This window comes from Arctopsyche grandis, chromosome 6 (genome assembly GCF_051622035.1).
Source record: "Arctopsyche grandis isolate Sample6627 chromosome 6, ASM5162203v2, whole genome shotgun sequence".
NCBI lineage: Eukaryota > Metazoa > Arthropoda > Insecta > Trichoptera > Hydropsychidae > Arctopsyche > Arctopsyche grandis.
In genome coordinates, this window is record NC_135360.1 from 25,821,772 (window position 1) to 25,848,843 (window position 27,072).

General features: G+C 33.9%; 2 protein-coding genes, 1 long non-coding RNA gene and 1 other non-coding gene across 4 annotated transcripts in view; 2 read left to right on the forward strand and 2 right to left on the reverse strand.

Annotated features, from left to right (window-relative positions):
• LOC143913195 (uncharacterized) overlaps positions 1-14,557 on the forward strand; it is a 56,064-nt gene extending 41,507 nt beyond the window's left edge. The window contains exon 3 of the long non-coding RNA XR_013260693.1: positions 14,474-14,557. This is a non-coding gene — a long non-coding RNA (uncharacterized LOC143913195). The remainder of the gene's footprint in view (positions 1-14,473) is intronic.
• On the reverse strand, positions 8,050-8,142 carry LOC143913931 (U6atac minor spliceosomal RNA). The gene has a single exon (XR_013260780.1). It is a non-coding gene; the product is annotated as a U6atac minor spliceosomal RNA (small nuclear RNA).
• Positions 14,558-14,886: 329 nt separating the features above from the next.
• Abcd1 (ATP binding cassette subfamily D) lies at positions 14,887-20,629 on the forward strand. The gene is made up of 12 exons (XM_077431960.1): positions 14,887-15,563; positions 16,819-16,917; positions 16,996-17,135; positions 17,208-17,380; positions 17,463-17,637; positions 18,020-18,129; positions 18,212-18,395; positions 18,466-18,619; positions 18,693-18,866; positions 18,936-19,175; positions 19,271-19,396; positions 19,755-20,629. Exons 1-12 carry the CDS (start codon positions 14,887-14,889, stop codon positions 19,843-19,845), a joined length of 2,343 nt encoding a protein of 780 aa, XP_077288086.1. The 3' UTR covers positions 19,846-20,629.
• A 1,219-nt stretch (positions 20,630-21,848) lies between these two features.
• bt (projectin protein bent) overlaps positions 21,849-27,072 on the reverse strand; it is an 83,428-nt gene continuing 78,204 nt past the window's right edge. Inside the window, exons 114-130 of the mRNA XM_077433762.1 lie at positions 26,862-27,022; positions 26,624-26,782; positions 25,908-26,115; positions 25,645-25,831; positions 25,407-25,561; positions 25,174-25,326; positions 24,865-25,091; positions 24,498-24,788; positions 24,204-24,402; positions 23,961-24,130; positions 23,603-23,878; positions 23,364-23,512; positions 23,124-23,280; positions 22,930-23,044; positions 22,711-22,847; positions 22,376-22,545; positions 21,849-22,292 (exon numbers count right to left, since the gene is read on the reverse strand). Coding sequence (XP_077289888.1) covers positions 22,086-22,292; positions 22,376-22,545; positions 22,711-22,847; positions 22,930-23,044; positions 23,124-23,280; positions 23,364-23,512; positions 23,603-23,878; positions 23,961-24,130; positions 24,204-24,402; positions 24,498-24,788; positions 24,865-25,091; positions 25,174-25,326; positions 25,407-25,561; positions 25,645-25,831; positions 25,908-26,115; positions 26,624-26,782; positions 26,862-27,022 — 3,121 coding nt within the window. The 3' untranslated portion in view covers positions 21,849-22,085. The remainder of the gene's footprint in view (positions 22,293-22,375; positions 22,546-22,710; positions 22,848-22,929; positions 23,045-23,123; positions 23,281-23,363; positions 23,513-23,602; positions 23,879-23,960; positions 24,131-24,203; positions 24,403-24,497; positions 24,789-24,864; positions 25,092-25,173; positions 25,327-25,406; positions 25,562-25,644; positions 25,832-25,907; positions 26,116-26,623; positions 26,783-26,861; positions 27,023-27,072) is intronic.

Here is a 27,072-nt window from a genome sequence, read left to right on the forward strand (position 1 = left end):
TATCTTAATTATTATTGATCGTATGCTCTTATTAATTATACCGCTTCTTATCACATTAACACTACCGAACAGTAAGCGTCAAGAAATTTATTCATATACATATAATATGTATGTATGTACTAGCCAATTAAATATTGAAAACTTATTACAAACAACATCACTTTTTTATATATTTTTCAAGATGAAAATATGTAGTAATTCACACAACTCAAATTCGAGTAAAAATTTAACAATTCAAAAGATAATTATTAGTTTTTGACCAAAAAAAAAAAAATAAATGTCCGTTTAATATGTTCATATACATGTAAGTACTTGACTGTTTATGTTGAATTTTGTCGACGAATTCGTCACCACTGGGCAGACAGGAATTTGCAAGCTTAGCTTTCATTGCTTACCATTTCAAACTAGGCCCTTAAAAACTATTATAAACCTTGTAAAAATAGCTAGACCCCGGAATTTGTACCATTTCCCCTTCCGCTCTCCTCAGTCCTGTGTACAATACAACATATGTTGACTTTGATTTTAGTGCCAAAAGTAAACTAATAATGGTTTCTTATATTTTTTGCGAAAACTGTCGATAATCGCTGTTTATTGACCTATGTACTGTTGGCTTCTATGCATTAAGCACATGATAATTAAGTTGCTACATGTTTTATTATCATTTTAAATTCTTTAATGATGTGTCCACGAGTTAGTAAATATTGTACATAATCAAGTATTCGCATACACTCATTATGTCAAACTTACAGTTCCGACGAAGTGTTTTCGCGAGAACTTCTCCGAATCTACACGTGCCTGTTCTGTTCTAGTGTTTCTCGACAATGAAAATAATTTGCATTGTCCAAACTTGACCTTGACTATTCCTCCAAAGTGTGGTGACTGTTTGGCCGACATAAGCAGTCTTCTTGCGCAAACGGAATTTGCGAAATCGCCAAGCGAACGCAACACGATCGATGAACTCTTGGGTTGCGAGAAGTAAAAGTTCTCACCGTTCATTGATTTTATGATACTCGGTTTATTTTTAAATATGTCGCCTTGATTAATATTTCAACTCGTGTCAATTAAGTGTGGGATCCCCTCTGAAATACACACTGCATTGGTATATTAAATATTCACTTCAAAGACATCGTATTATAACCAAATAAAAAAATATAAAACGATAAGCAATTTCTCATGCGAAAAAATCTGTGTATTTATGATTACCATATAAATAACTCAATATGGAATAAGCAAAAACCAGTATAATGGATACTCACAAGAAATATTTAACATGCTTTCAAGTACCATTCATACTAATAGGGATTATGCTTTGCATAGTTTATTTTCATTTATATAAGGGGTGTTATTAGTGTTAAATTGATTTTTAAATGATCCTAATACTATTTTGTATGCGATACAACGTTTGCTATGAAGAATTATGAGTTCAATGAATTTAATTCTCGTATAGAAGGTTGACTTGTATGTACTTCAACTTGCCTTCACTATTCTAATAAATTCTAGAAAGAAACGAATGTCTAAGAAACACTTTTGTAAATAGGACGCCTTCATTTTATTTGATTTTTATTTTATTTTATATGAATGTAATTTAACCTTGTCGATTTTTTATTTATATTATGAAATATATAGATTATTATTACTAAAATAAATGTCGACATTCGCCATTTGAATCACAGGTGGAACTTTGTTCGAACCATAGATAATTTGACTTGATTTTCAATATTTTTTGGAACCTTTAAAATTCTCACTTGGTTTTTCGAAGTAATCAATGCAGATCAAACTTAATTTTATCTTTTTCATTCTTCAAATTTTCAAGAATGAAAAAGTTTTCTTTTAAACGCATTGCAATCAATTTTTTCTTGTATTCTCATCTTTAAATATCAATTGGAAAATGGCTAATAGTACTTTTGAACGTAAAACTAAACTTAAACGCTTAATACTTGAGAAAAAAAATTATCTATAGGTAGAGACATACACAATCAACCCTGGTTGTAAGGCACTGTATCACCTTTCCAGGGAAAGAAACTCCATAATAAATCCCTGGAAGTGGGAGCAGCTCTGTCAGTACAATATGACTTAACATCTACTGCGCTGCATATAAGGAAGTGGAAATTGTAGAATTTTCCTAAGAAAAGTATGGAGAATAAACTTCTCCATGATTAGCATTCTCAGGAATAAGACACCCGACTGCTGATGACATATTTATGTATGTACATACATAAGCATTTCATTTGAATGCTACAATTTTAAGATTATTTGAATGATCTTTGAATGCTGACCAACGCCAATCGGCGTTTTGCCAACAAGTCCACGGAACTGAAAAACGCCGATAGGCGTTGTATTCTTGTATTAGTAAACAAGAAGTATTCTTGTATTAGTAAACCATGAATACTGCCTGCTAAGCCTTTCCAGGTAGCATTGAAAAAAATGCATTGAACGGGTGACCGTCACCGCATCGAATGTTAAAAAGTCGAAAATGTTCGTTCACCATGCATACATATGAAAAACGGTTAGTATATATATCAGTGGCGTGCGGTAAAAGTCTCTCTCCCCCCGTCGTACATCCTCAATTTGCGCGAGCAGGATACAACAGGAACAAGAGGAACAGGCTTTTCCTCCCGTATCTGCGCGCGCACATTAAACAAGGCTGTGTGACAAAAAGAGAGATAATTTCACCGCATGCCACTCATATATATAATATATATATATAGTACTGTTTACCATGTAACCTTTTTTTATCTTTCGACTTAAGATCTTTCGATTTTCGATCTTTGCCTTCCGATTTTTTCGGGCTTTTCACTTTCGGTCCCGTGTGGTAGACCCGCATTGAACATGGGTCGTGTGATCCGTGTCATTCATTTGTTAACGTTTATTAAGACTGGTTTACACCGGAATTTCTGAATTCATAACTAGTCACTGGACCCAGAAGGTGCCGCGTATTGTTCAAAGGTTATAAATGCATTGTTAAAGGTTTGCCGAACCTTTTTTACAAAAGATTTACAACAATGGAACAATGGATAGCACTGTGACTATCCTACCTCTATTCATAACCATAGAAGAATTTCCCGTTAAAAATCCCTAACTTCTGAGTATTTTAGATTGTGGGTTGGCATTCAGATTGTGAGCATTACATTTTAACAACAAGAAATAGTTTTGGAAAAATACATTCATTAATAGACTTGTTTATTTTTATTTTTTTACATATATACCAGGAAGGCCTTACAGGTAACCCCAATGCGCCTTCCTGGCCAATTACAAACAATACAGCATTTACTGAAAACTCGTAAATTAACGAGGCATCTATGAATTGTACATAAATTTGATTGTACATTAATCATACTCAAATAGTGGTGACATAGTAAGTAGGAAAGATTTTTAGCCAACTTTAATCGGGAACCGTTTCAACAATGAAATCAAAGAAATTGGCAAACTCTGATAGGAAACGATCGACCTGGAGTCACAAATATCCAAGTCTGACCATCAGCACTACAGATATACTCGGAAAAAATATTTTCAATTGAGGTCAGCTCATGGGATCGAACCCGGCGCCTCTCGGTGTTAAGCAGAAGCTTAACGACCGAGCTATGCTGCTGGCTATTGTTGCAAGATATATTAGAGAGTCTCAACACACCTTTACAAAACTTGAAATTCCCGGTGTTAAGTTATCTAGGGTAGTAATCGAGGGCTTGTTTGGATTAGCTATAATTTTTATACCTGCTTTCTATTGGTTTTCTAAATAATTCTAAATAGTTGGAAATGTTGGCGAAATTTTCAGCGTGGCGGGCCTTCAACAGAAAAGACGTCAGCATTCAAAGGGTTAAAAATACTAATATGGAGATTTAGCGCTAAATCTCTACCGATTAGTTTCCATAATCATCGTTTATTATACTCATCTCTTGGCAACCGAAAAACGTGTCTTCATTATATTCAATTTATTTAATCCTATCGGGCAGAAAGTCCAACAGAATTACTGGTGTGTGTCGAAACTTTGCAGGCTACCTACCCAAGATGGTTAAAAGCCGTTAAGACGACAATCAACAGTTGCCATAAGCTACAATTTAAAAGTCAATATGTATTCGTGCTCGCTTGAACAATTACACACTTGTACATCCAAGCCAAAAGATTCAAACCATTCAAAAATTTAGCACCTCTTCAACTTTTATGACTATTTGCACTATACATATGTAGACGGTGGTGTCATCCGATTTCCATAACAACGAGGTTTCAAACAAAAAATACACTTCAGTTACAATAACCGTGATAATATCACAATATCCCTGAAAACACGATTTTCTTTTGGGTTGATGCTTGATGGGGTTCTCATTATATTTTCTCAAAAATATTTCTATTGGATGACTGTATTGCGTATATTGTTGGTTTCCAATGTTTTTAGTGGTAATTTATTTACCAAAAATTCTACATTCTAACTGATCGCGATAATACAAGTAATCCTTTAGTTATTTTATTTATGTTAAACAAATAAATCTTATCGCCGCATCACTTGTACAATCTCGCGCAGATAATACATGATTTTTGCACACTATTAATAATTCGATTGTTCGAAAAATCTCAGATACGAATCTTCGACTGTTAGACTTTGGATGTATTTAAACGTAAGCTAGCCTATCACACCATCCAATTTCCATTTCTATTTCTGGTTTACTTTTGCACCGTGCGGACGTTTCTTCGCTTTCAACTGGTAAGTAACCTTCGATTTTATTTGCAATGAAATCAACAAAAAGCAAACAGCTCCTCGTTTTGTCCTTTTTTTCTTATATATGTATGTGCATATAGTATGTATATCCTTTCGAAAGGGGCTTCGAAAGGACGACGACCCAGAGTTTCTCGTTTGGCACCTGCTTTCGTCCGGGTAAATTTTGCGATCTCTTATCTTGCGTATTAATTTTTTTAATGTCTATCAACCCAACGTCAATCTTTCAAATCGGAATGTGACATTGCATGTATTGAATATCCATCGAAAAAAATCTAATTAAAGACACTCAAATGAACAAAGTATGTACATGATACACATTTAAACGTCAAATACATAAGTTTGTGGATACTGGAATGATTCAGGTTTTTCCTTTCAATGTAATTTATGTGGTATACATATATTTATATTTATTCCTTGAAAGGAAAAACCCGAATTATTTTATCATCTACATGCTTAAAATTCGATACAAATTCAAAAATGGACATACAATATCTGTGCACCAAGCCATCGATATATTTTATGATCATTCATATACGTGTGTATAATAATTGAGAATTACGATTATTTACACCAACTTTATTTTATTTTATTTACAATTTTTCTATAGTAACATTGCAGAATTGATCCAAATCTTCAGTATGGTTAGAATGTAATCAGTAGTCACCGGAGCCTGAGGGGGCCGTGTATTGTTCAAATTGTAAATGCATTGTTAAAGGTTTGCCGAACAATGGATAGCACTGTGACTATCCTACCTCTAGTAATCAGTAGTGGATTATAGCACAGGCGCACTAGGCGCTCGCCCAATGCCCTCGATCCATGGGGGGGGGCCAAAAGACCCCCGAAAGTTATATTTAACTTTAACATTTTTTTTTAATTTTACATAGTTAATTAATTTGAATGTTTGAAAAAATAGCAATGTTCGTGGTAGAGGGCCCAAAATCAATTTGCGCCCAGAGACCCCAACTGAGTAAATCCGCGACTGGTTGTAATCTGTGTACATCAGTGGTCGCCACGCAGCCTTTTTTCGAGCGTAGTTAATATTTTTTTGGGCGTGAACCTTATTTTTCAACTACTAAGGGTCGAATGCCAGTCGAGAAATTGATATTGTTCTCGCATATTTTGAAAAGAAATAGCTGCAATGAATACTTATGGTCAGTCTCCGGTGCATTATGATGCGCCGGCTCGAAATAAATGGGTTCCTTTTGTCAATTTATATTGTTAACCTTTTTTTTTTGCTCTAGAAAGCAAAAAAAAGGAAATTGACAATATGAACCCGTTTCAGCGCACTTCCGCGCCTATCTCTTCTTATGGTACTTAAAATACCTGCTATGCCCGTTCATTGGGATAATTTTTGTATGATATTACTAGTCACCGGACCCAGAAGGTGCCGCGTATTGTTCAAAGGTTGTAAATGCATTGTTAAGATTTACAACAATGGAACAATGGATAGCACTGTGACTATCCGGTGTCTAGATATTACTGTTAACTAAATACAATTTTTTAGTAAGCAAGACGTTATTTAGCTGCCAATAGGCATAGAAAAAAGCCCGCGTGTCGACCACTGATGTATGTACATATATGTACATAGATTGAACGATACAATGTTCCAAACTTGATATTATTTACATATATCGATGACTTGGTGCACAGATATTGTATGTCCATTTTTTGAATTTCTATCGAATTTTAAGTTTGTAGATGCTGGAATAATTGTATACCACATAAATTACTTTAAATTATTCCAGAATGTACGAACTTTAAATTCGATACAAATTCAAATATGGACATATGTATATACAATAGCTGTGCACCAAGGCATCGATATGTATATTTTAATGATTTATCAATTTTATGCAATAACTAAATCAACGAAATCATTGTAATATCCTTATTTCAATATTATCCCACTTAAAAGCGATTTTTTTAAATTTTGTAAGTGCTTAAGCAGCATCTCTTGAATTGAGAATTTGTCTGAAAGTTTTTATTTAATTTGGGCGAATAAACGTTTCCCAACCCGGAAAAGTAAATTATCGATGAAAACCGAAAGTCAACATTCGTATGCTAATTATGAAAATCGATCGCACAAAATGACGTATAGATTTCATAATACGCTAATGTGTCACAAAATGTGCCAAAAATCAAAATTTCCTGTTTTTTTACAACCAATCGTTAAAATCTTTATATAGATATATCGATGTCATTATGCATATGTACATATATTTGAATATTGATTTTTCTTCCGCAATCACGCGAACTTTCCAAATTAGCATCGACAACAAGAAAGCAGTGCTAATGAATTATTGTACTTAGTGGCAATTAGAAAAATAATAGCCCACAAAATTTTGCTATAAAATCGCGTTAGAAAGATCGTTTAACGTCGCGGATTACTCGAGATAATATTTATGTATGTAATGTAATCGATGCCCTTGTCGATAGGCGTTCATTTTATTTGTTTCTCATCCTCATTTCAGTAATAATATTTTTAAAAATAAATAACTCGGAACGTTCCAAATCGTTGTATAATATTATTTAAAAAATTCGTGCGAAGGTCGACGTACGAAATAATTCATTCAATCGCCATTACTTTTTATGTATCAAAAAATAAATCGTTGCAACTAAGTGTAGGCAATAATTGATGAACATAAAATGTATAATTTTCATACATAACCTCTTCATTTAGGCATTCTACAAACAGTTCGTATTAAATTATATTTATATGTAATTAACTACGCATATGGCATGTTGAAAATTCGTCTGAAAAAAAATTGTGGATATGTATAATTATGATTTGAGATGAATTTAAAACTCAATTCATTCAACGGTATTACCGTTAGAATAGTTATATAAGACAATGTGATAACTGGTATCATATTGTTCGAAAATTTGCAGGGTGGGTGGGGGCCATTTCTAATTTTTAATACACACATTTTCTTTTCGTTACATTATTAACTAACTTCGCCTTTGTGCCCGGTTTAGAAACCCTGCTTAAAAATAAATTTTTGCGGCCTTAGTTGAGAAACCCTGCTTGCGTAATATTATCATGTAGATATGACCGACAATTTCAATACAGTAATTATTTTTGAAAACGCATTTGAAACTTATTGAAAAAATTGATTTTGCGCTGAATAGTCCATTCGCTGAATTATCATCCGCTGAGTTGTCGTTGCGCTGAGTTGTCTGCGCCGAAAGGTCGGCGCTAAGTTGGTTTGCTCTGAGATATCGGTGCGCCATTATTTCTTTTGTTTGATGAGAATTGTGTCAAAAAAGTGGAGGCAAACTTATTGTAACTTAAAATTTTAAAAATAATTATGATTTTTTTAATGGGGTGCAGATGTAAAAAAAAAATTTGCTGGACAAGTGTGCCTGTCCAGGCTTTATGTATTCCATCCTTGTCAAGGGGAGTGCTAACCGTCTCTCCTTTCAATAGACACGATTGTTGACAGTCATAATTTTGTATATATGCTGCAAACGTCAACACTTTCGCTTGGACGCTAGTAAAAGTTTGAACCAAGACATTTTTTCATTTTTTTTTATTATAATACACATATTTTTTATAAATGTTATATAAAATGCGTTTAAAAGTATTTATCATTGATTATCATGTACAATAATTTTCATTGAGTCAATTTAATATAGAAATAAATGTTACGTTTTGACTTCAATACCAATAGATGTCGCTCGATGCTCAAGTTTTCTCTATCATATATATAAATACAATCATATTATTGCGTATTTTAAATGCAAGGTTTTATCGCATCACAATACATATTTAGTATGTATATATGAATTGTAGATACATTTTATAATTATATTTCAATCTGTAATAAAAAAAAAATGTTTATTATTTTTAATACTGCGAAATTACATACATGCATTAAATGTTTTTAAAATATTAATTGGATATTTGATATTTAAAATAAAAAATATACATATGACACTTTCATACTAATTTTTTGTCTGCATATGCATTATACATATATTGTTAATCTATGTACAAGCATTATTCTTACTACATAATATCTTTAATATTTTGCACGTGCAAAAACATTTTATGTACCTTGAATCCAAACGATTTAATTATGTAATATTTGAAATTAGACACATCTTTAATTCAACCACTATTACCGTGGGCAATGTATATCGGCCTTCTTTTGGTATAAATATATAAATAAAATAAAATAACAATATGTAAATATTATATATGTCTGAATAAATTTGAATTTATAATTTAAATTTAATTAGTTTCCCAGATGATGTCTCAACTGCTACACATAAATTTTGCAATATTTTCTAATTGAAATGCGGTTTGTTTGAAAATAATAAAAAGTAATGTTATTCATTCGGTTTGTGTAAACTGCACTGACTCCGTTATTCAGTTAACGTTGCAAAACAATAAAATTGTATATTTTATTATTTATTTTACTGCAATTTCTTTCACGGTCGACAAAATTCTTTAGAATTGCTTAGATAGCACTAAAAGGTTATCTATTGCGTAAATAATTCATACACAACAAAAATTGCATACAAATTTATATACAAAATTTGCTCACTTCTCGATATTGGGATACATTATATCATAATTCTTGACCTGACAAGGTTGGCTTTTCTCTGATTGGATTGTATAATTTATACTAGCTTACGTCTTGATTCCGAATATGGTATTTACGTCATTTTCGCGCTTGAATGCCAATTTTTAATACATTTTTACAATATTTGCGTGTTGTTTATTGTTGTTAGATATATTCGTCTGTTCCGCATATATTTGAATACATTTTTATGGTAGGTCAAAGCCACTATTGTGCGTAAGTTTATATTTAGTATCTTGTCTATAACTGCCATTATATAAATATACATATGTATGTGCATATTTTAATGGAATTTTTTTTTCCGATGGCTATATAGCATATGAAGGTTTTTGAACATTATTTAATTGCAATTTCGATTTACGTTGCACTTCCTATCTTCTTCGGTAATGAAGTCGATGGACTGGTTCTTGTTGCGAAAATAAGTACTGAATAACCTTAACGGAGAATATTCACCTTTCGGAGAGCACTTTGTACATCAATTATACATATATGTATGTGCTCGAATGAATTATACTGCTTGTTGTTCCATCGACGGGATATACTTATCTGCTTTTATTCATTTCCTGTATCAAACAGTTTAAACTTGAAAATTTTTCATACAGAAATTTGTTTATAATGATAATAGCTTTCATCTATGATCTTTTTTGAATTATACTTGTGTGATTAGTATACATTTAAGCACGATATAATACATGTAAGTATAACTCTCATATAAAATTGTAATGATTCTTCATATTTATGAGGATAATATTTTTCGTGGAAAATCTATTGTTCATATCATTAAATACAAACGACGCTTGAATCATGTTTTTATATATTTTAGCTGAAAAGATTATAAATAGAAGTCAATTATTTTCTAAATTTATAAATCAAACATTTTGTTATAAAAATGCTTAATTTATATTTTGACCTTTCCTATATGACATATATGACAAAATTCAAGTACGACATATATAAATTGCAAACTGATCTCAGTTCTCGGACAGCTTACCTCAGTTCTGTTTAAGTTTTCTACACTTTCAATCCTACAATTGAACTAATCAACATACTAAACCTTCAACGGAGGTGTATACAACCTATTTTTATTTTTTATTTCAATTACAGAAACTAAATATGTAGATAGAGAGAAGAGATATTTTGTTGAATTTTCTTTGTCATTTGCCTAATCGACTGATGGCTTATATGATCTTCCATGTATCATAGTTTAATAACTAAATACGGAACATGTTATAATTTCAGATATCTATAACTTATATTAGTTTATTCATCTATATGTATCAAATTATTTAAATATATGTATTGGCGACCATATTTTTATTCGAAAATTTGATTATTCTTTTGTTTTCAATAAAATATTATGAATGTATTACACAACAATTCTATACAATACAATCCAATCTTTACAGAATCTAAAAAACCACAAAAAAATTTTAGACATCTTCTATATTTTAGACATCTTACAATTTCTATGTACATACATATATATATATATATATATATATATATATATATATATATATATATATATATATATATATATATATATATATATTTATTTATTTATTTATTTATTTTAAACAGACCATTGTGGCATAACAGGAATTCCTAAAGCGCCACAATGGTCAAAAAATATAACACAAAAAAGAAAAAAAACAAAATAATAATGTATAATTATAATAATAAATAATTTCAATATATGTATATGTACATATATACATAAATATATGCGATTAGATTAGGGCTGCCATACGTTCCGGTAGACCGGGACATGTCCCGGTTTATAGATCGGTGTCCCCATGTCCCAGTCCATGAGTCAGTTGTCCCGGTTTTTACTTTATCTATGTACGTAGTTTATGATAGTAGATAGAATGCAAACAGACACCGGAAATCTAACCTTGGATGGAGAGGTGATAGAAAGAGTAAAAAGATTCAAATACCTGGGTACCTGGCTGAATGAAGAGATGGACCCAGATGAAGATCTAAGAATCCGCATCGAAATTGCTAGAACAGCATTTGTAAAAATGAAGGCGGCGCTTACAAACAAGCATCTCAATCTTCATACGCGGTTGAGATTCGCGAAGAGCTACGTCTGGACAGTATTACTACATGGATGTGATACGTGGACTCTGAAGACCAAGATGATCAGCCGCATTGTAGCTTTTGAGATGTGGGTCTATAGGCGTATGCTGAAGATTCCGTGGACCAAAAATATATCAAACGAAGCTGTCCTGGGCATGATGGGGAGAGGCAGGGAACTTGTTTCTGTCATCAAGCGGAGAAAGATGGAGTACCTCGGACACATGATACGGGGTCCAAAATATGAATTTCTCCGTTTGATAACCATGGGGAAAATAGAAGGAAAAAAATGGATTGGCAGGAAAAAGTTATCTTGGCTTCGAAACATGCGCATGTGGACCGATATGAGCGCCGAAGAGTTGTTCCGAGCCGCTGAAGACCGATGCGGATATCTTCAAATAATCGACGAGGTGGTCGCCAACGTCCGGATGCGGAAAAGGCATTAACAAGAAGAAGAATGTACGTAGTAACAATAGATGAAGTTTTGTGATCATGCGAAAATTCGAACTCGAGATTTCGACTGATTCGAACTCAGAATCGATTACTGATCACGTTTTCATGATCTAGAAAAAATGTGTATGTGTCTGTGTATTTTGGGCATTTTTTGAACACCGTTAGTCCTATCGAACTGAAACTTATTTTATCTAGCAGTCAGTTAATCATAAATTAAATACAAACAAGTATATGTGGGAATGAAAGGTGTAAGGGCGGCAGGCAGTTAAGGACAAGTAATATAGTAATATAGCAAATATAGTCGCCAGAGCTAATCATACCCTCATCCCAGCGCTCGTTTCACGGTCATTTTACCGTGTGTCCAATACGCCGGGTGACCTGAAATTACTTAATTATATACACAGAGCCGTGCGAAGGGAGCGACAGTCCCGAGCTTTAAAACAGTGCTCCTATATTTCAGTCTAAATAGCTCGCGACCATCGCGAAATCATGAGTTTTTTAATCCTACCTTTTATCATTCAATTTCTAAACACCCCGATCGGCATCTCGACTATTATAGTTGCCCTAGCGTAGATGGCTTTCCTTTAGAAATATGTACATACATATCAAAAGCGTCTACCTCATCAATATTTCAACAATTTCGTATAGAATATTCCAAGATATTCAACACACCCTGTATTAATTATATTGCCTTCCTTAAAATCAATAAAATGGTATTTACTAAATGTCAAACTATCGTTAAATGTATACGAAGTAGGCAGGCATAATTGCCTTTAATAGTAAATCAACTTCGCTTCTACTACAAAATAAATACGGTCTAATATTTTTATTTCGCTTTAGACATATTTTAACATTTCCCAAGTAAAAAAAGGTGACAATTGACTCTAACCAATTGTCCAAACATCGGTTTCACTATAGACTTATATAGAAACAATTGCAAATAGCAGATATCCACTTAGCACTAAATTTCTCAACACTCTCCAGCTTTGGAGACGTGCATTCATACATATATCATCGTGTCCAATATTTATACATCGTCTTCTAATCAAGGTCAAAACTGCGCAAGTCATCGCTGATTTGTGTGCGTAAACTTTCGGTGAGTGGAACGCGACCCACATTTTGAGGACCCCCCCCCCCCCTCAATTATTATTACCGTTCTTCGATGTTACGGCATTTATGTTATGTACGTTCACTTTTCAGATGGCATTATTTGTTATTTCGAATGCACGTTAATACATTTTTTTAAGTGAGCTGATTGCAATAAATGCTCACTTTGCGTGTCGGTTAACTATTGTACATGTTTAGCTAACTCGATGTAATTTGGGTAATTTTTATTGTTTTTTTTTTATCTTCTCTATTGCCTCATAGTTAGTTCGAGGTCGTTAATAGTGTGTTGGATTAACCCGTTGAGATCCGCTATCATTTGGTCTGTGGAAAATTATTGGCCGTGACATTAAGTAATTTTAAATAAATTATTTTTGTAATATATTAATTGTATATGTAATTAAATTGAATCAATTATAATTCTAATTGTGAAATAATCTATAGATAATAATTATATAAATGTACAAATTATGACAACTCACTGATTTTATCCAATTGACGTTCCAAGTCTTTCTAGGTCACTTTACCTATATATAATTTTCTTTAAAGCCTTATTTCACTCGTAGAATGTGCCAAGCCAAGCCAACAAAATTGAAAACTCTTTAATTTAACGACAAGTTTTTATATCTTAGCGTTTGCAATTCTGTTTTCATCTCCGCTACTCTTCTGAGAAATGACCCACACTTTTAACCTGATGCTCTCATTGAGTATCTAAAATATACCGTAAGCTTGTTCTGTATGCTCACTTAATTTTTATTCTGAATACTAAATTTAATTTAATTTCCTGTTATTAATATTGATAAACATTTGAAAAACAAGACAGAAATGGGTATAATCTTTAAACAATAAATGCCAGGAATATACCACGAATTTGGGATTATAAAAAGTCTTTACCAAAAATACTAGATAATCATATCCATTTTTATTAAGTAATCTTTGAGTTAATCTAATCCAATCGTCTTCTTGCTGATGTCTTCGTCAACCAATCGTCTTATTGTGACTATCCAACCATAACACTATAAAACCATTTATAATCGTGAAATATTCTTGATTAACTTATATTTTATCACTTCATTATGAATCATTGATTAGTTTAGTACACAATGCTCTTATGTATGTTCGTACTAATGTTTTAACCTTGTCGTCCGTTGATATGCGGATTTGAATTGATCAATCAGTTCGCTATCAACTGTCTGATCTGTTTTATTTCAAATTTACGAATCTAATTGAATGATATCTTTGTATTATACATTGTATTCCTTTATTTCCTATTCGCTTATATTCTAGTAATAGTTTCCAATTGACACTTATTAAAGTTGTGATACTTTACTTTGAACGTTTACCTATTTCAAGTTCACTTAGCACTCGAGCGCTAATATTCAAATAAAAAATGTGCCAAAAATGAAATGCAATCGAACGAAATCCAGACAGCACTTTCTCGCGTGCAAATAATACGCGTGTTTATTTTGGAAGTGAATTTTGTTTATAAAACCAATAAATTTATTCGATGCTTGTTTTCATTACTGTTTTATTATTGTTTCAGAATGGTTTCCTGCTCTGCCTCGGACGAAACAACTTCTTGACCTTAAACACCATACGATTTATAATACATAAAATGTAGATAATAATAATTCAAGTGTAATTGCACTGACCACGAACCGAACGTTTATAAAACGCATACATACGTTTATAAATATAAATCGTTCGAACTCGACTCTCTTATACAAAAACAGAAGGCATATAAACTGCTAAGATAGAAATTTGTGATAAACTTAATTTAATAAATATTGACTAACTGTGATTTATTATTAATATACTTATAAATATTTATCGATAAACCCAAGCATATTAATTTTTATTATCGATAGTTTTTTTCTTTAACATTTTCAAAGCAAGGTTATCCATAATGTTGTAATTGAATTCATGATAAAAATTGTGTATAATTAAACCGACAAAATGCCTGCTATACTGTCGAAGGTGCGTGACGATATCACGTTGGCGTATTCCAAGATTCCAACGCCAGCTCTTTACGCTTGTGCTGCTGGAGCTTTTACCGTCGGATTAGTCGGCTACAAGCTCCTACATCAATCCCAACTCCAAGCAACAAATGGATCCAAGACTTGCTCCAATAGGGGACGTCACATCAACAACAACTATGAAAAAGTCATACTTGAAAAATGCAAGACTCCGACCACCTGCAGTGCCAAAGTCGACAAAGATAAGTGCCAAACTTGCAGGAGCGGAGCTGAGTGTGAGAATGATCAGAACCCAGCCGATTCGGACGAAGAAGACGCGGGAGAGAAGAACAAACTGTTGAGGACCTTGCGCGCCAGAGTTCCAGGTCTCAACAAGCAGTTCATGAAGGAGTTTCTCGTCCTAATCAAGATCATGGTGCCCAAGCTGTATTCCAAGGAAGTCGCTTTACTCGGTGTGCACACGCTCTGTTTGTTCACCAGGACCTTCCTCTCCATATATGTGGCAGCCCTTGAAGGTTCCATAGTCAAGTATATTGTGAAGAAGGACGTGCACAACTTCCTACTGATGCTACTCAAGTGGTTCGGCATCGCCATACCGGCTACGTTCATCAACTCCATGATCAGATACTTGGAGAACAAATTGGCTATTGCCTTCAGGTACGACTAGTAAAATATATCATCTTTATGTATTTTATTCCATTGATAGATCTATGGACTGGCCGATTTATAACATATAACCATGAATGTAATCGATCAACTTTGTACTCGCCGTAGCAACAAGGTCAACATTTTTGTTTCGACGTGTAGAAGACGATTTATTATAAACTTACAGTTAGATCAGTCATTATATCTAGAGAAATTGAGATTGATGAAGAAGTTTCCATTTACTAGATGTAATTGTGGGTTTTATTACCATCAACAAATGTAAAGTTCAGTATATATTAGAGCGGTCTCCGTGACGGGCCTGAATGTGAAACGCCCGAAAACGCAAATATCGGAAGGCAAAGATCGAAAATCGAAATATCTTAAGTCGAAAGATCAAAAAAAAGAGTGCATGGTAAACGGTACATACTCACTTAATTTGCGCGAGCAGGATACAACATTCGGGCCCGTGAGGTAGACCCATATTAGAGCAACTACATATGTATGTCAAAGTTTGTAGGTTTGAAGGCTTCGTTTGTTGCCTTGTTGCTCATCTTCATATTGGATTTGTTTTAAACACAGGAAATGCTTACAATAAACCCAGTTACTTGTTGACGTCATCGGTTTTAGAATAATTTCAACTATGACTTTAGTTCCTTACATATTGAAATCGAATGTTGACACCTATTACTCTTTTACCTCGCCGATTTAACTACAGACCGGTGGTTCAATCTAATGGCTAAAATGAATTTAGTATTTTTTAATATATAAGAAAATTTATAATCCGTTTGCGGAAAATGAAGTCCGTCAGTTTAATGTTGACAGATCAATGACACGATATTTAGACAAATTCGTCAATCAAATCAAACTTAAAATTTCAATGATGGAATTGCTTTCTAAAATCAGTATTTTTATTTATTTAAATATATATACACATGCAATCAAGTGCATACATATGCATACATTTTTTTCTAAAGATTAAATTTGAATAAGTAATTAATATATTTCAGAATTATGTTTTTTCGTGTGCATTACAGATATGTATTCAATTACGTACATATTTATAGATATGCATTTTTTTATTATTAATAATTATCATTGAAACTTTTATAGCTAAGAAAAAACTTATATTTATGTTTTAACATTATCCAAAATTACTTAATGATGTAAATTATAATCCATCCTGTTTAAAAAAAAACTCGTTTTACTATTAACATACATATGTACATTATATCTATAAATTCACACATTTTTCAAATAAATATTTTAGATCACGGTTAGTGGATCACGCCTATAGGATGTATTTCAAGAACCAAACATACTACAGAGTATCCAATTTAGATAGTCGAATAGAGAACGCCGATCACAGGTATGCAATCGATTATTCATCTTATGTATATATGTAAATGCTTATCATATATTAATAATAATTCGATAATACTTTCAGATTGACCGAAGACGTGTGTATGTTTGCGTCATCGTGTGCTCATCTTTACAGTCACTTGACTAAACCGTGCTTCGATTTGCTTCTAATCGCCATCACGATGGCTAGATTTACACATAAAATGAAAGCAAATATCATAGCGGGTAAGTTTTTTTTTTCTATAATTATACACGTATTTATGATTCACATTGCACTCATAAAGTTATATCGATCAGGTCCAATGTTCGCTGTGATTGTGGTGGCGGTCACTGGCAACATCATGAGAGTTCTCAGTCCCAAATTCGGTCAACTAGTCAGCGAAGAAGCCCAAAGACACGGTTACTTACGGCACATTCATTCTAGAATCATCGCTCACGCCGAAGAGATCGCTTTCTACGGTGGCCATAAGGTGTGAATCTTGTGCTCATTTTTATTATGTGTGTACCATATGTTGGATTACTTAATTGTATTATCTGTTGATGATTTTCCAGGTTGAATTGCATCAGTTATTCAATGCGTACAATGGTCTCGTGTCGCAGATGAACGTAATATTCGGTCAAAAATTGTGGTTTGTCATGTTGGAACAGTTCTTTATGAAGTATGTATGGAGCGGCACTGGAATGGTGATGGTGTCTCTGCCAATTCTAACAGGACAGACTAAAGCTGGTTAGTTTATAAGCAGATTAACGTTTAATAGTTTTCTATTTTATTTTATATGTCATGATTGAAGTTGTCGTTTTGACATATATTGTAAATACCATTCATGTCTAGATATATTATATCAGATCATTTGGTTTTTGAAGCCCATAAGCTCAGTCACCTTATGGGCTTCTGATTTATTTCAAAATCTAGCTCCCCAAAACTCACAATATCATAGAAGCAAATGAACTTAACTTGATATATTACATTTGAAATAATGGAATATTTTTAACTTGTGGCTTGGGCGGTCCCATGGCCTCCCAGATGATCTTTTATGTGTTCATACCTACCTATCGACTTTATTCAATCTTTACAATGGCATCTATTGGTATATACGTCACATTTACAGGTGACGACAAAGATGGCGCTATTAGTGAAAGATCACAATATTTGACGACATCTAAGAACCTTTTGACTTCTGCTGCCGATGCCGTTGAAAGACTCATGTCAAGTTATAAAGTAATCTTTAACTTCTTATAAAAAAATATATATAATTTGAACCTTATTTTCGCCACTTGACTGTTATTTTTGTATTAAATAGGAAATTGTAACATTAGCCGGTTATACCCACCGAGTCGCTACTATGTTCCAAGTGTTCGACGAAACTTCACATGGTAAATATATGAAGACGGCACTGGACCAGTCTTCGCCCAAAATCAACAGCATCAGTGGAAAAGACGACGATTTCAGAATAGAATACCTCAACGGACAACCCATAGCACGAGGTGAGTCTAGTAAAAGTTGTTCAATACATTTCTCATATATCTGATACTTATTTCATATTTTATATTACAGGTATAATAACGTACACGGAAGACTTATCGATTGATCTCATAGATGTTCCAATAGTTACTCCAAATTGCGACGTAATGGTCACCCGTATGAACCTTCACATAGAACCAGGACAGCACTTAATCATCACAGGACCGAATGGCTGTGGAAAATCTAGGTTACTTTATATCCATCTATAAAATTTCAACATCATATGTTCCGTTGATATAACCTGATGTGAATTGTTTCAGTCTATTCCGAATTGTGTCCGGATTGTGGCCGGTATACGCTGGAGAATTGAAAATACCTAGGAATTGCGAATGCGCTTGGTGCACAAGCGAAGACGGTCCATCTTCGAAAACATCCACAAGTCTTCAACAAGTTAAATGTGAAAAGAGACCAACGCTTTTCTACATTCCGCAAAGGTTTGTTTCCATATTTTGAATTTGATATTTGTTTTGTAATGGATGTTTCACGTTGTGTTTTGATTTCAGGCCGTACATGTCAATCGGTACATTGTTAGATCAAGTCATATACCCGGAAACTCCAGAAGAATTCATCGCTCAAGTCGGTGGCCCCCAAGAAGGTGAAACTCGTGCTCTTCGCATTCTTCAGTTGGTTTCTTTGGGACATGTTGTGGCTCGTGAGGGATTGCACGCTGTCCGAGATTGGAGAAATACTCTTAGTGGGGGCGAGAAGCAACGAATGGCTATGGCTCGTCTATTTTATCATAGGTTAAACATACATATCTGAATTTTCTCAGTAAACTCCATTTGATTCACTCAATTTCATTACTTGTTGACTCACTTGCTGTATTTAATGTTTTCAGACCTGTCTACGCTCTATTGGATGAATGTACTAGTGCTGTTTCATTAGATACGGAAATTACTTTATACCAATCAGCTATCAAAGAAGGAATTACTTTACTCTCTATTACGCATAGACCTAGTTTATGGTAACTATAATACTTTTCTTTTTCATTTCGCATCTCTATCCCCTTGTCCTACTCCCATCGGAGAGGTCTTTTCTTCTCTACAGGTTCTCTACGAGATCCAGAATAGTATATCTAACATATAAGCCTAGAAATTCAGTCAAATAGTACCTAATTACATGAATTGATCTAAATCCCTTCAAAGATAATTTTAAAATCAGCGACATAATGAAGACCTATCAAAGAAAACAAGGCTAACGATTCAATTCAAATTTTTTTACATTTATATTCCTTATTCTGTCCCTTCTTATTATACTAGAATTATTCTCGATTATAATGTAATTGTTTTAAATATATTAATTTTTAATGATTTTTTTTTTAGGAAATACCACAAACATATATTGGAATTCGATGGTGTAGGAAATTGGTCTTATAAAAATTTACCACAAGTGGATGAAAAGCCTTCATCATAGTTAAATTATTTATATTAGTATACATATATAGTGATAAAAGCAATCCTAATTGTTAATAATAATAATATGTAGTATTTTTATACATATCTATCGCTATAAGTAGACACATTAACGAAACAAATCCAATCGAGACATTTTAATATTGTAATAAAATTGAAAACGTTGATGATTTTCAATTAACTATTCAAAAGTGCCTCTGCTGTCACAATCTTCCCTTCAAATCTTCAAATTTCGCATTCTATAAAACTATAAATCACAATTTCAATGAAAATTTTCGTGCCTCAATATATGTAGTAGTATTACTTAACCGTACATATGTATGTACATAAGCTCGAGCGATCTTATATTAATTATATTATATATTATTACCATTGATAGCTGTGATTTAAATTATAAATCAAATCTATTTGGAAGATTTATCCGACCATAAATTCAGTATTTTCAAATTTTCATCACCATCAGTGACATTTGAAACTACACATTTGTCTATTTCTATGATATAACCACATTTTCGATTTAGTTGTATGAATATTATATATGTATTATATAATGTGTATTATTAATAAATATACCTATAGTGTCATGTTTGTAATTGTAAAGCATGAAAAATTGGTACTTCATTAATTCGATTGAAGTTTGAAATTATTATTGAAATTCTCCTGTTTGGCTGGACCAAGTAGATTCTTTTATACATTTTAATATGTTCATAAGAACGGGCCACATGCAGTTCTTGTGAATATTTTTAGCTATACCAAATTTAAATAAATGATCATAGCTTTAATTAATCATGGTTTTTTATTTCCATCTGTTATAAATCACTATCGTTATGATAAAATAATCTCGGTCATTATCTACATATGATAACCCTACTAAATTTGTAATGACAATAATGCTGTTGCGTTTCATAAAATCAGCAATCTACATATATTATACTTAATTGTATATTACATATATAATTATATATGTATGTATAATGAAAACAAGACTGATTTTAATAATAATATCATTTATTTATATAATTAATAATAATATTTACATAATACAATTTAAAGTTATTCATTTAAACATATACAAAAATATTATTAATATTTAGTCGATGATGACCATTGACGACATCATGAACACGGACGATTGTCGATTCTGAAATTAGCACCATTCGCTCCGCTTTACATTGCATCCGTCTCGGTGTAACTTTTTTGGTGGCTAGATGGTAAGTGTAAAAAAACTACATCGAGACGTTCACAACCCAAATTTGTAAAGTAGGTGGCGATGAGGATTTTGCAAATTTGGCGAGCGGAGTAAACAATGCAAATTTTGCAAATGACAAACTTCACATATTCCACATGATGATGAATCAATACTGATAAGTGTTTGCGTGTGTGTGTATGTACGTATGTGAACGATTGGAAATATCTTTAGTTTATTAAAATCTTAGTTTCATGACACAAAATATGCAATTAAATTACATTCAATATCCGTTTCCCTAACATTCTCGAATGATTTTGATCTAATATACTTTTCCAATTTTAATGACGAAATAAATAAATGAACGCGCGCATTTTTTGTTTCGAGCATCAACGGTATCGCGACCAAATACATAAGACAATGAATAAATAAATAAATAAATAAATAATGCAGATTTGACTTACGAATAAGTAATAACAAAATCAGGTGTGTCTGTGTAAAGTTTGAAGAAGCTAAAGCGTTCGTCAAATCAAATTTAAAAACAAATTAATTCAACAAAAAAATAAATTAATTATTTAATTATTATTATTAAATTATTACACAGCGTTTCAATCAAAAAATACTCTCGCACTGACGAAACAAAAAAAAATATCTGTACGAATAAAGCGATTTACTCCCGACCGGTCCCGTTGCGGGCCTGATCAATCCCGGAAACATTTGGAACAAATAAAACGTCCCGGAAGCGTTCGTAAGTAAGTAAATGAGTAAAAATAAAAAAAAATAAAATAGATACAAACAAATATATGACTAGATTTTTTAAATGGTACTAAAATTTTTCGTTTTGGTGGTTATTTCAAAATTCGAATTTTTTTAACATTTTATATATTGCTTTTTTCTATATTATATTTTAATTGCTCCCATCTCATATTGTTGAAAATTTCGTTAAAAATATATTATTTTTCCGAATCAATTCTAACATGGTTTGTGTATAAGTGTGTGAGTGGATGGGAACATTCGTTTGTGTAAATTGGTTCGATTTATTTGAAATTAGTCGATTAAGCATCGCAGACATTCAGAGAGAAGGCGGCCAAGTTATCTCCCTTTTTGCCCACTGCTCTCGCTTGGTATTGACCGGCATCTTGTGGTCCGCAAGATACGATCTCCAATCGGTACTTGGATTCACCTTCCATTGTGAAGTTGTACCTCGACGACGTCTCGTCGATTGGTTTGCCGTCCTTCAACCATTGCAATTGGAGAGGTGCCTGCGGAGGGAAATCATCAAAATAAGCAACCGACACGTTTATCTAATTTCACTGACAACTACAGTGATGATTCGTTGACATACCGAGTCAGTTTCAGCTGTGAATGATGCGCCCTCTCCCGTGGCAACGGTAGCTGATGCCGGGAACTGTTTGAAGAATGGACTGCGCATTTCTTCACCGGGTACTGCCACAACCAATGAGCAGGAAGAGAATGATTCACCACAATCATTGAAAGCCTCACATGTGTATACACCTTTAAAAGTCATACATAAACCCAATAAATACTTAAATTTTTATTATAAATACAAATTGCTGGTGAACCTATCATGACATTTTGTAGTCTATTGTTCAAGTTATCATAAAATAGTATAAATCGAATGAACTCTTAATAATGTGTTATATTTCAAGAATCACTCACCAGAATCTTCAGGGAATATTTCAGCTATGGTCAACTTGTGAATATTAGCTTCGCTAGAATACATAAAGTCTTTGGAAGGTTTGATTTCCTTATTATTGTGCAACCATACTACGTCGAAACGTTCAGCTCCAACGATTCTACAAAAAAAAATACAAATTAAATCTCAAATCTATACAAAGACTAGTGAAAACATGATCACAATATGAATATGACCCATACCTTGAAGATAATATAATAGACTCTCCGTCGCTTACAATCTGAGATACTACATGTGACACTATTCTTGGTGGACGATCTGTGAGACCACCTTTGCCTACAGCCGCGCTATCCATCGCTAAAATGTTCCAAAGCTCAAATAAATACTTGAAATCCTATTCAAAACATATTTAAAGCTAAACAATCAGACTACTTACGTTTGACTGCAACTTTGCATACTGAATCTGAAGTTCCTACACTATTTTTGGCTCTGCAAATGTATTCACCCTCATCTTCTGGGAACACTTCCTTGATGGCCAGACTAGCTACTCCGTTCTTATACTTCAAATCCATTATTTCCGATGATGTCAAAGTCTACAAGTTTAAATGCACATTAATAATCGAATAAATGTGCTCATAATTATTATAAACAATGAAGGCTTTGTAAGATTTAATACCTTTCCGCCCTTGAGCCATGAGATCTGTGGTTCTGGGTCTCCCCTGACCGAGCAGCTCAACAACAATGGTGTGCCATCTCTGACATTGAGTGTTGGTGGTAATGATCTTGCGAATTCAGGCTTGCACATCGAAGCATCATCAGGAGGTACTGTAAAACAAAATTATATGTAAGTATCAAGAGGAACGAAAAGTGTAAATACACATATACATATGTACTAATGAACTCGTTTAAACTTACAGATCAGTTCTTTAGTGGCGCTCCTCGACCTTGAGCCGGTCGATTCAGCATCTAAATGCTTTCCGCCATACTTTCTTGATGACGATTGACTTGAGCTCTGTGAAGTTTGCGTTGACAGACGAGGTCTTGGACGTGCTGCTGGTGGATCTATGGTAACTTTGGTCTTTGTGATTATCGGAGGTGGTGCTGGTTTCAAAGGTTGCTCAATATATTTACGATCTCCAGAATACAAGAATTTGTGGGCCAAGTTGGCTTGCTCAGCAGATATAACTTCGCCTGTAAATCAAAAAATAATATTTAGTTCTGGAACCTTCTACAATCGATATTCATCTGTCATAGTGAAAATTGCGCTAAATACCTTCTACGATGACTACGCAGCTAGTCTCATCAGTTCCGTGTTTGTTAGTGGCTACGCAGCTGTACTTCCCACTGTCTTCCGGTTTGCAGTCGAGGATCTCCAATGTGACTACACCATCCGAGTGGTTGATGCTATACTCGTACTTAGACAGTTCTCGTCTATCCTTGAACCTGAATTCACTCATAAATTAGTTTCACTCCAATCGATCTGCTTTATACAGTTTGAATAGTTTAGTATTCGTACCATTTGACAGTTGGAGCTGGTTTGCCAGACAGACAACAAAGAAGCTTGCAAGTATCCCGAGCTTGCATGACACGAGGACGCAACAAGAAGGTGAAGCTTGGTGCTGATTCGCTGTCCTCTTGCCAGAACGTGTATGGCAGTGCTTCTCTTCGTCGTGGTTCAGCGTCCAAACGAGGCAGAGATGGAATCTTCGGTATGGCTGCAAAAATAAAATATATTGGAGCATTATCATCAATATCTGAATCATCAACGCACAGTTTTTTAGTTTTTATTTCAAATATAATGTGTACTTACGTTGAACATTCAAGAAGACAACTTCTTCGCGGAATCCATAATGATTATCAGCTCTGATGATGTATTCTCCTCTGTCTTCCAATTTAGCCCTGTTGATTATGAAGTAGAAGTCCTCTCCGGCGTACCTCTTCATGAACTTAACGCTCTGTCTCAACTCTTGGTTGTTTCTAGACCACATCAGAGTGGGTGTAGCTACGGCAATGACGCGGCAATAAAACTTGACAGATTGTCCTTCGTAGCAGAAGGCAGATTGTGGTTTGATCACGAACCTTGGCGCCGCTTGTCTGCGATCTGAAACAGCAATCAAAACATCAGCCAAAACCCTCAAAACCATTACTTATCTCAGATGGGTCTGATAAAAAAATACCGAAAGATCCATCGTATATCTTCCACTTGTCGACCAACAACTTCCTGAGCGAGGAGTATTCGCTGAGACGACCGATAGGCAAGGCATATTCAGCCCATCTTTCATACTTGGCTCTGAGCCTATCGCGGAACGCTTCATAAATGCTGGAGTCCATGAGTTTGGTTCTGCTCGATGGGTCTCCGGTCAACCATGCGTGCACCAAGCACTCGTGGGCTGTCAAACGTTTTCTGTAATAGGCATATACATACATAAGTTAGTTCAAAATCCAACATAACGTTATAATGCTAATTTATAATAAGAAAAACTTACTCCTTATTCTTAACCAGCAACCTCTTGATGAAGTCTCTGGCATCCTCAGATACGTTGGAGAACGCTTCTTCGTCGAACTCCCAGTCGCAAGCTTTCACGTTCTTGAGAGTCTCAATATCGTTATTTCCAGCGAATGGTGATAGTCCAGATAGACTATAAAAAAAAAGAAAACACGTTAATTTAATTTAGCTTTTACAAATATACCAAGCATACAAATAAGTTTGAATACTTACAGTACGTATGCCAAAACACCGACAGCCCACATATCAGTATAGAAACCGACAGGTTCCCTTTCGACGATTTCAGGCGCGGCAAATTCAGCAGTTCCAGTAGATATCTTAACGACTTCATTTGGATCCAGTTTAGTAGCCAATCCAAAGTCAATCAACTGAAATTCAATAAAAAAATCATCAGCACATGTCGAAAACCCCTAAACAATACCCAATGGATGGCTCTTCAAAACATATGTACCTTAACATTGCTGCTCATCCTAGTCTGGCACATGATGTTCTCAGGCTTGATGTCCAAATGGATGATATTTTGCTCATGCATATGCCTGACTCCTTCGCAGATCTGCCTCATGTAGTTGATAACCTCAGCTTCGGACATTTGATAGCCAGGAGCTGTGATCCTCTCGAAGAGCTCTCCACCAGACAAGCTACAAATAAACACATTAGTAGTAAGCATTTATCCAAAAATATGAAAGTATTTCAACGAAAATGTGGGTGGCTTACAATTCGAAAATGAGGACCATCTCGTCGTCGTCTTCGAAAGCGTCGTGCAAGTTGATCAGCTTCTGGTGATGGAGTTGGTTCATGATGTCGATTTCCTTGCGAATCAGCTCCTTCTCCATGGCATGGCCGACGGGAATGAACTTGGCAGCAAAGATGTTTCCTGTCTTGCGCTCCCTGCATCTGTGTACCACTCCGAAGGCTCCAGTGCCTGCGGACCGCACGCGCGTCACTAGGTTATTGCACAACAACTCTTCGAAACTCTACTTTATTAATTTCTACCACACATTTAATGGATGCAAATCTTTCGCAATCGATTCATTTGTGCTATAATTACCGTATTTAATTCGAAAACCTTCCCATGTGATTTACGAAAATACATAATGCCGTAATCAATGGAATGAAACATGCTATTATGCTGTCGATATTTTGACTAATCTCATATGCACATAAAAAATCTAATGTAAGAGAGACTATATACGGTAAAAGTGAAACTTTCTGTTTGAAAATGAAAATCAGTCCCGCGGTTGAACCGATTGCGAATTTAACAGACTTGTTAGCTACATTTACTTCACGATTGGTTAGTACAACATTTATTACTTTACTTATATCGAAAACATTTAAATAAAAGGATAAATAAACATCATTTTTACTCTATATATGAATTATTAAAATGTATGCTATTTTTTCTAAGCGAAATTAAATCAACATCAACTCACCAATTTCTTCCAAAATGTCGTATTTATCATAGACAGAATCGGTTGAAATGTCAACTGGTTGAGGAACGTATTTGGAATAAATGTCGAAGACGTAGCTGTCATAGTCCTTAATTGGTCCATGATCGGCATTAGTTCTAATTCTCTTGCCATTTTCGTCCACTAAAACAGTATCACATCTTCAATTATGATCATTCAAATTTTAAAACACCCTTCTCATTTTAAAAATCAACCAACATACCTTTGTGTTCCTTCTTTTTGATCTCTTTCTTGATGACGCTCTTGGTCTCCATGAGACCAGTCGTCACCGAAGAATCAGACCTTCCATAAATGTTTTCAGCGTATACTCTAAACTCATATTGATGACCAGGAGCCAAACCAGTAATAGCCATAGTTGTAAATCTAAAATGATAATTGAATTAGCAAAAAAAAACAATCTTCTTCAACATCCA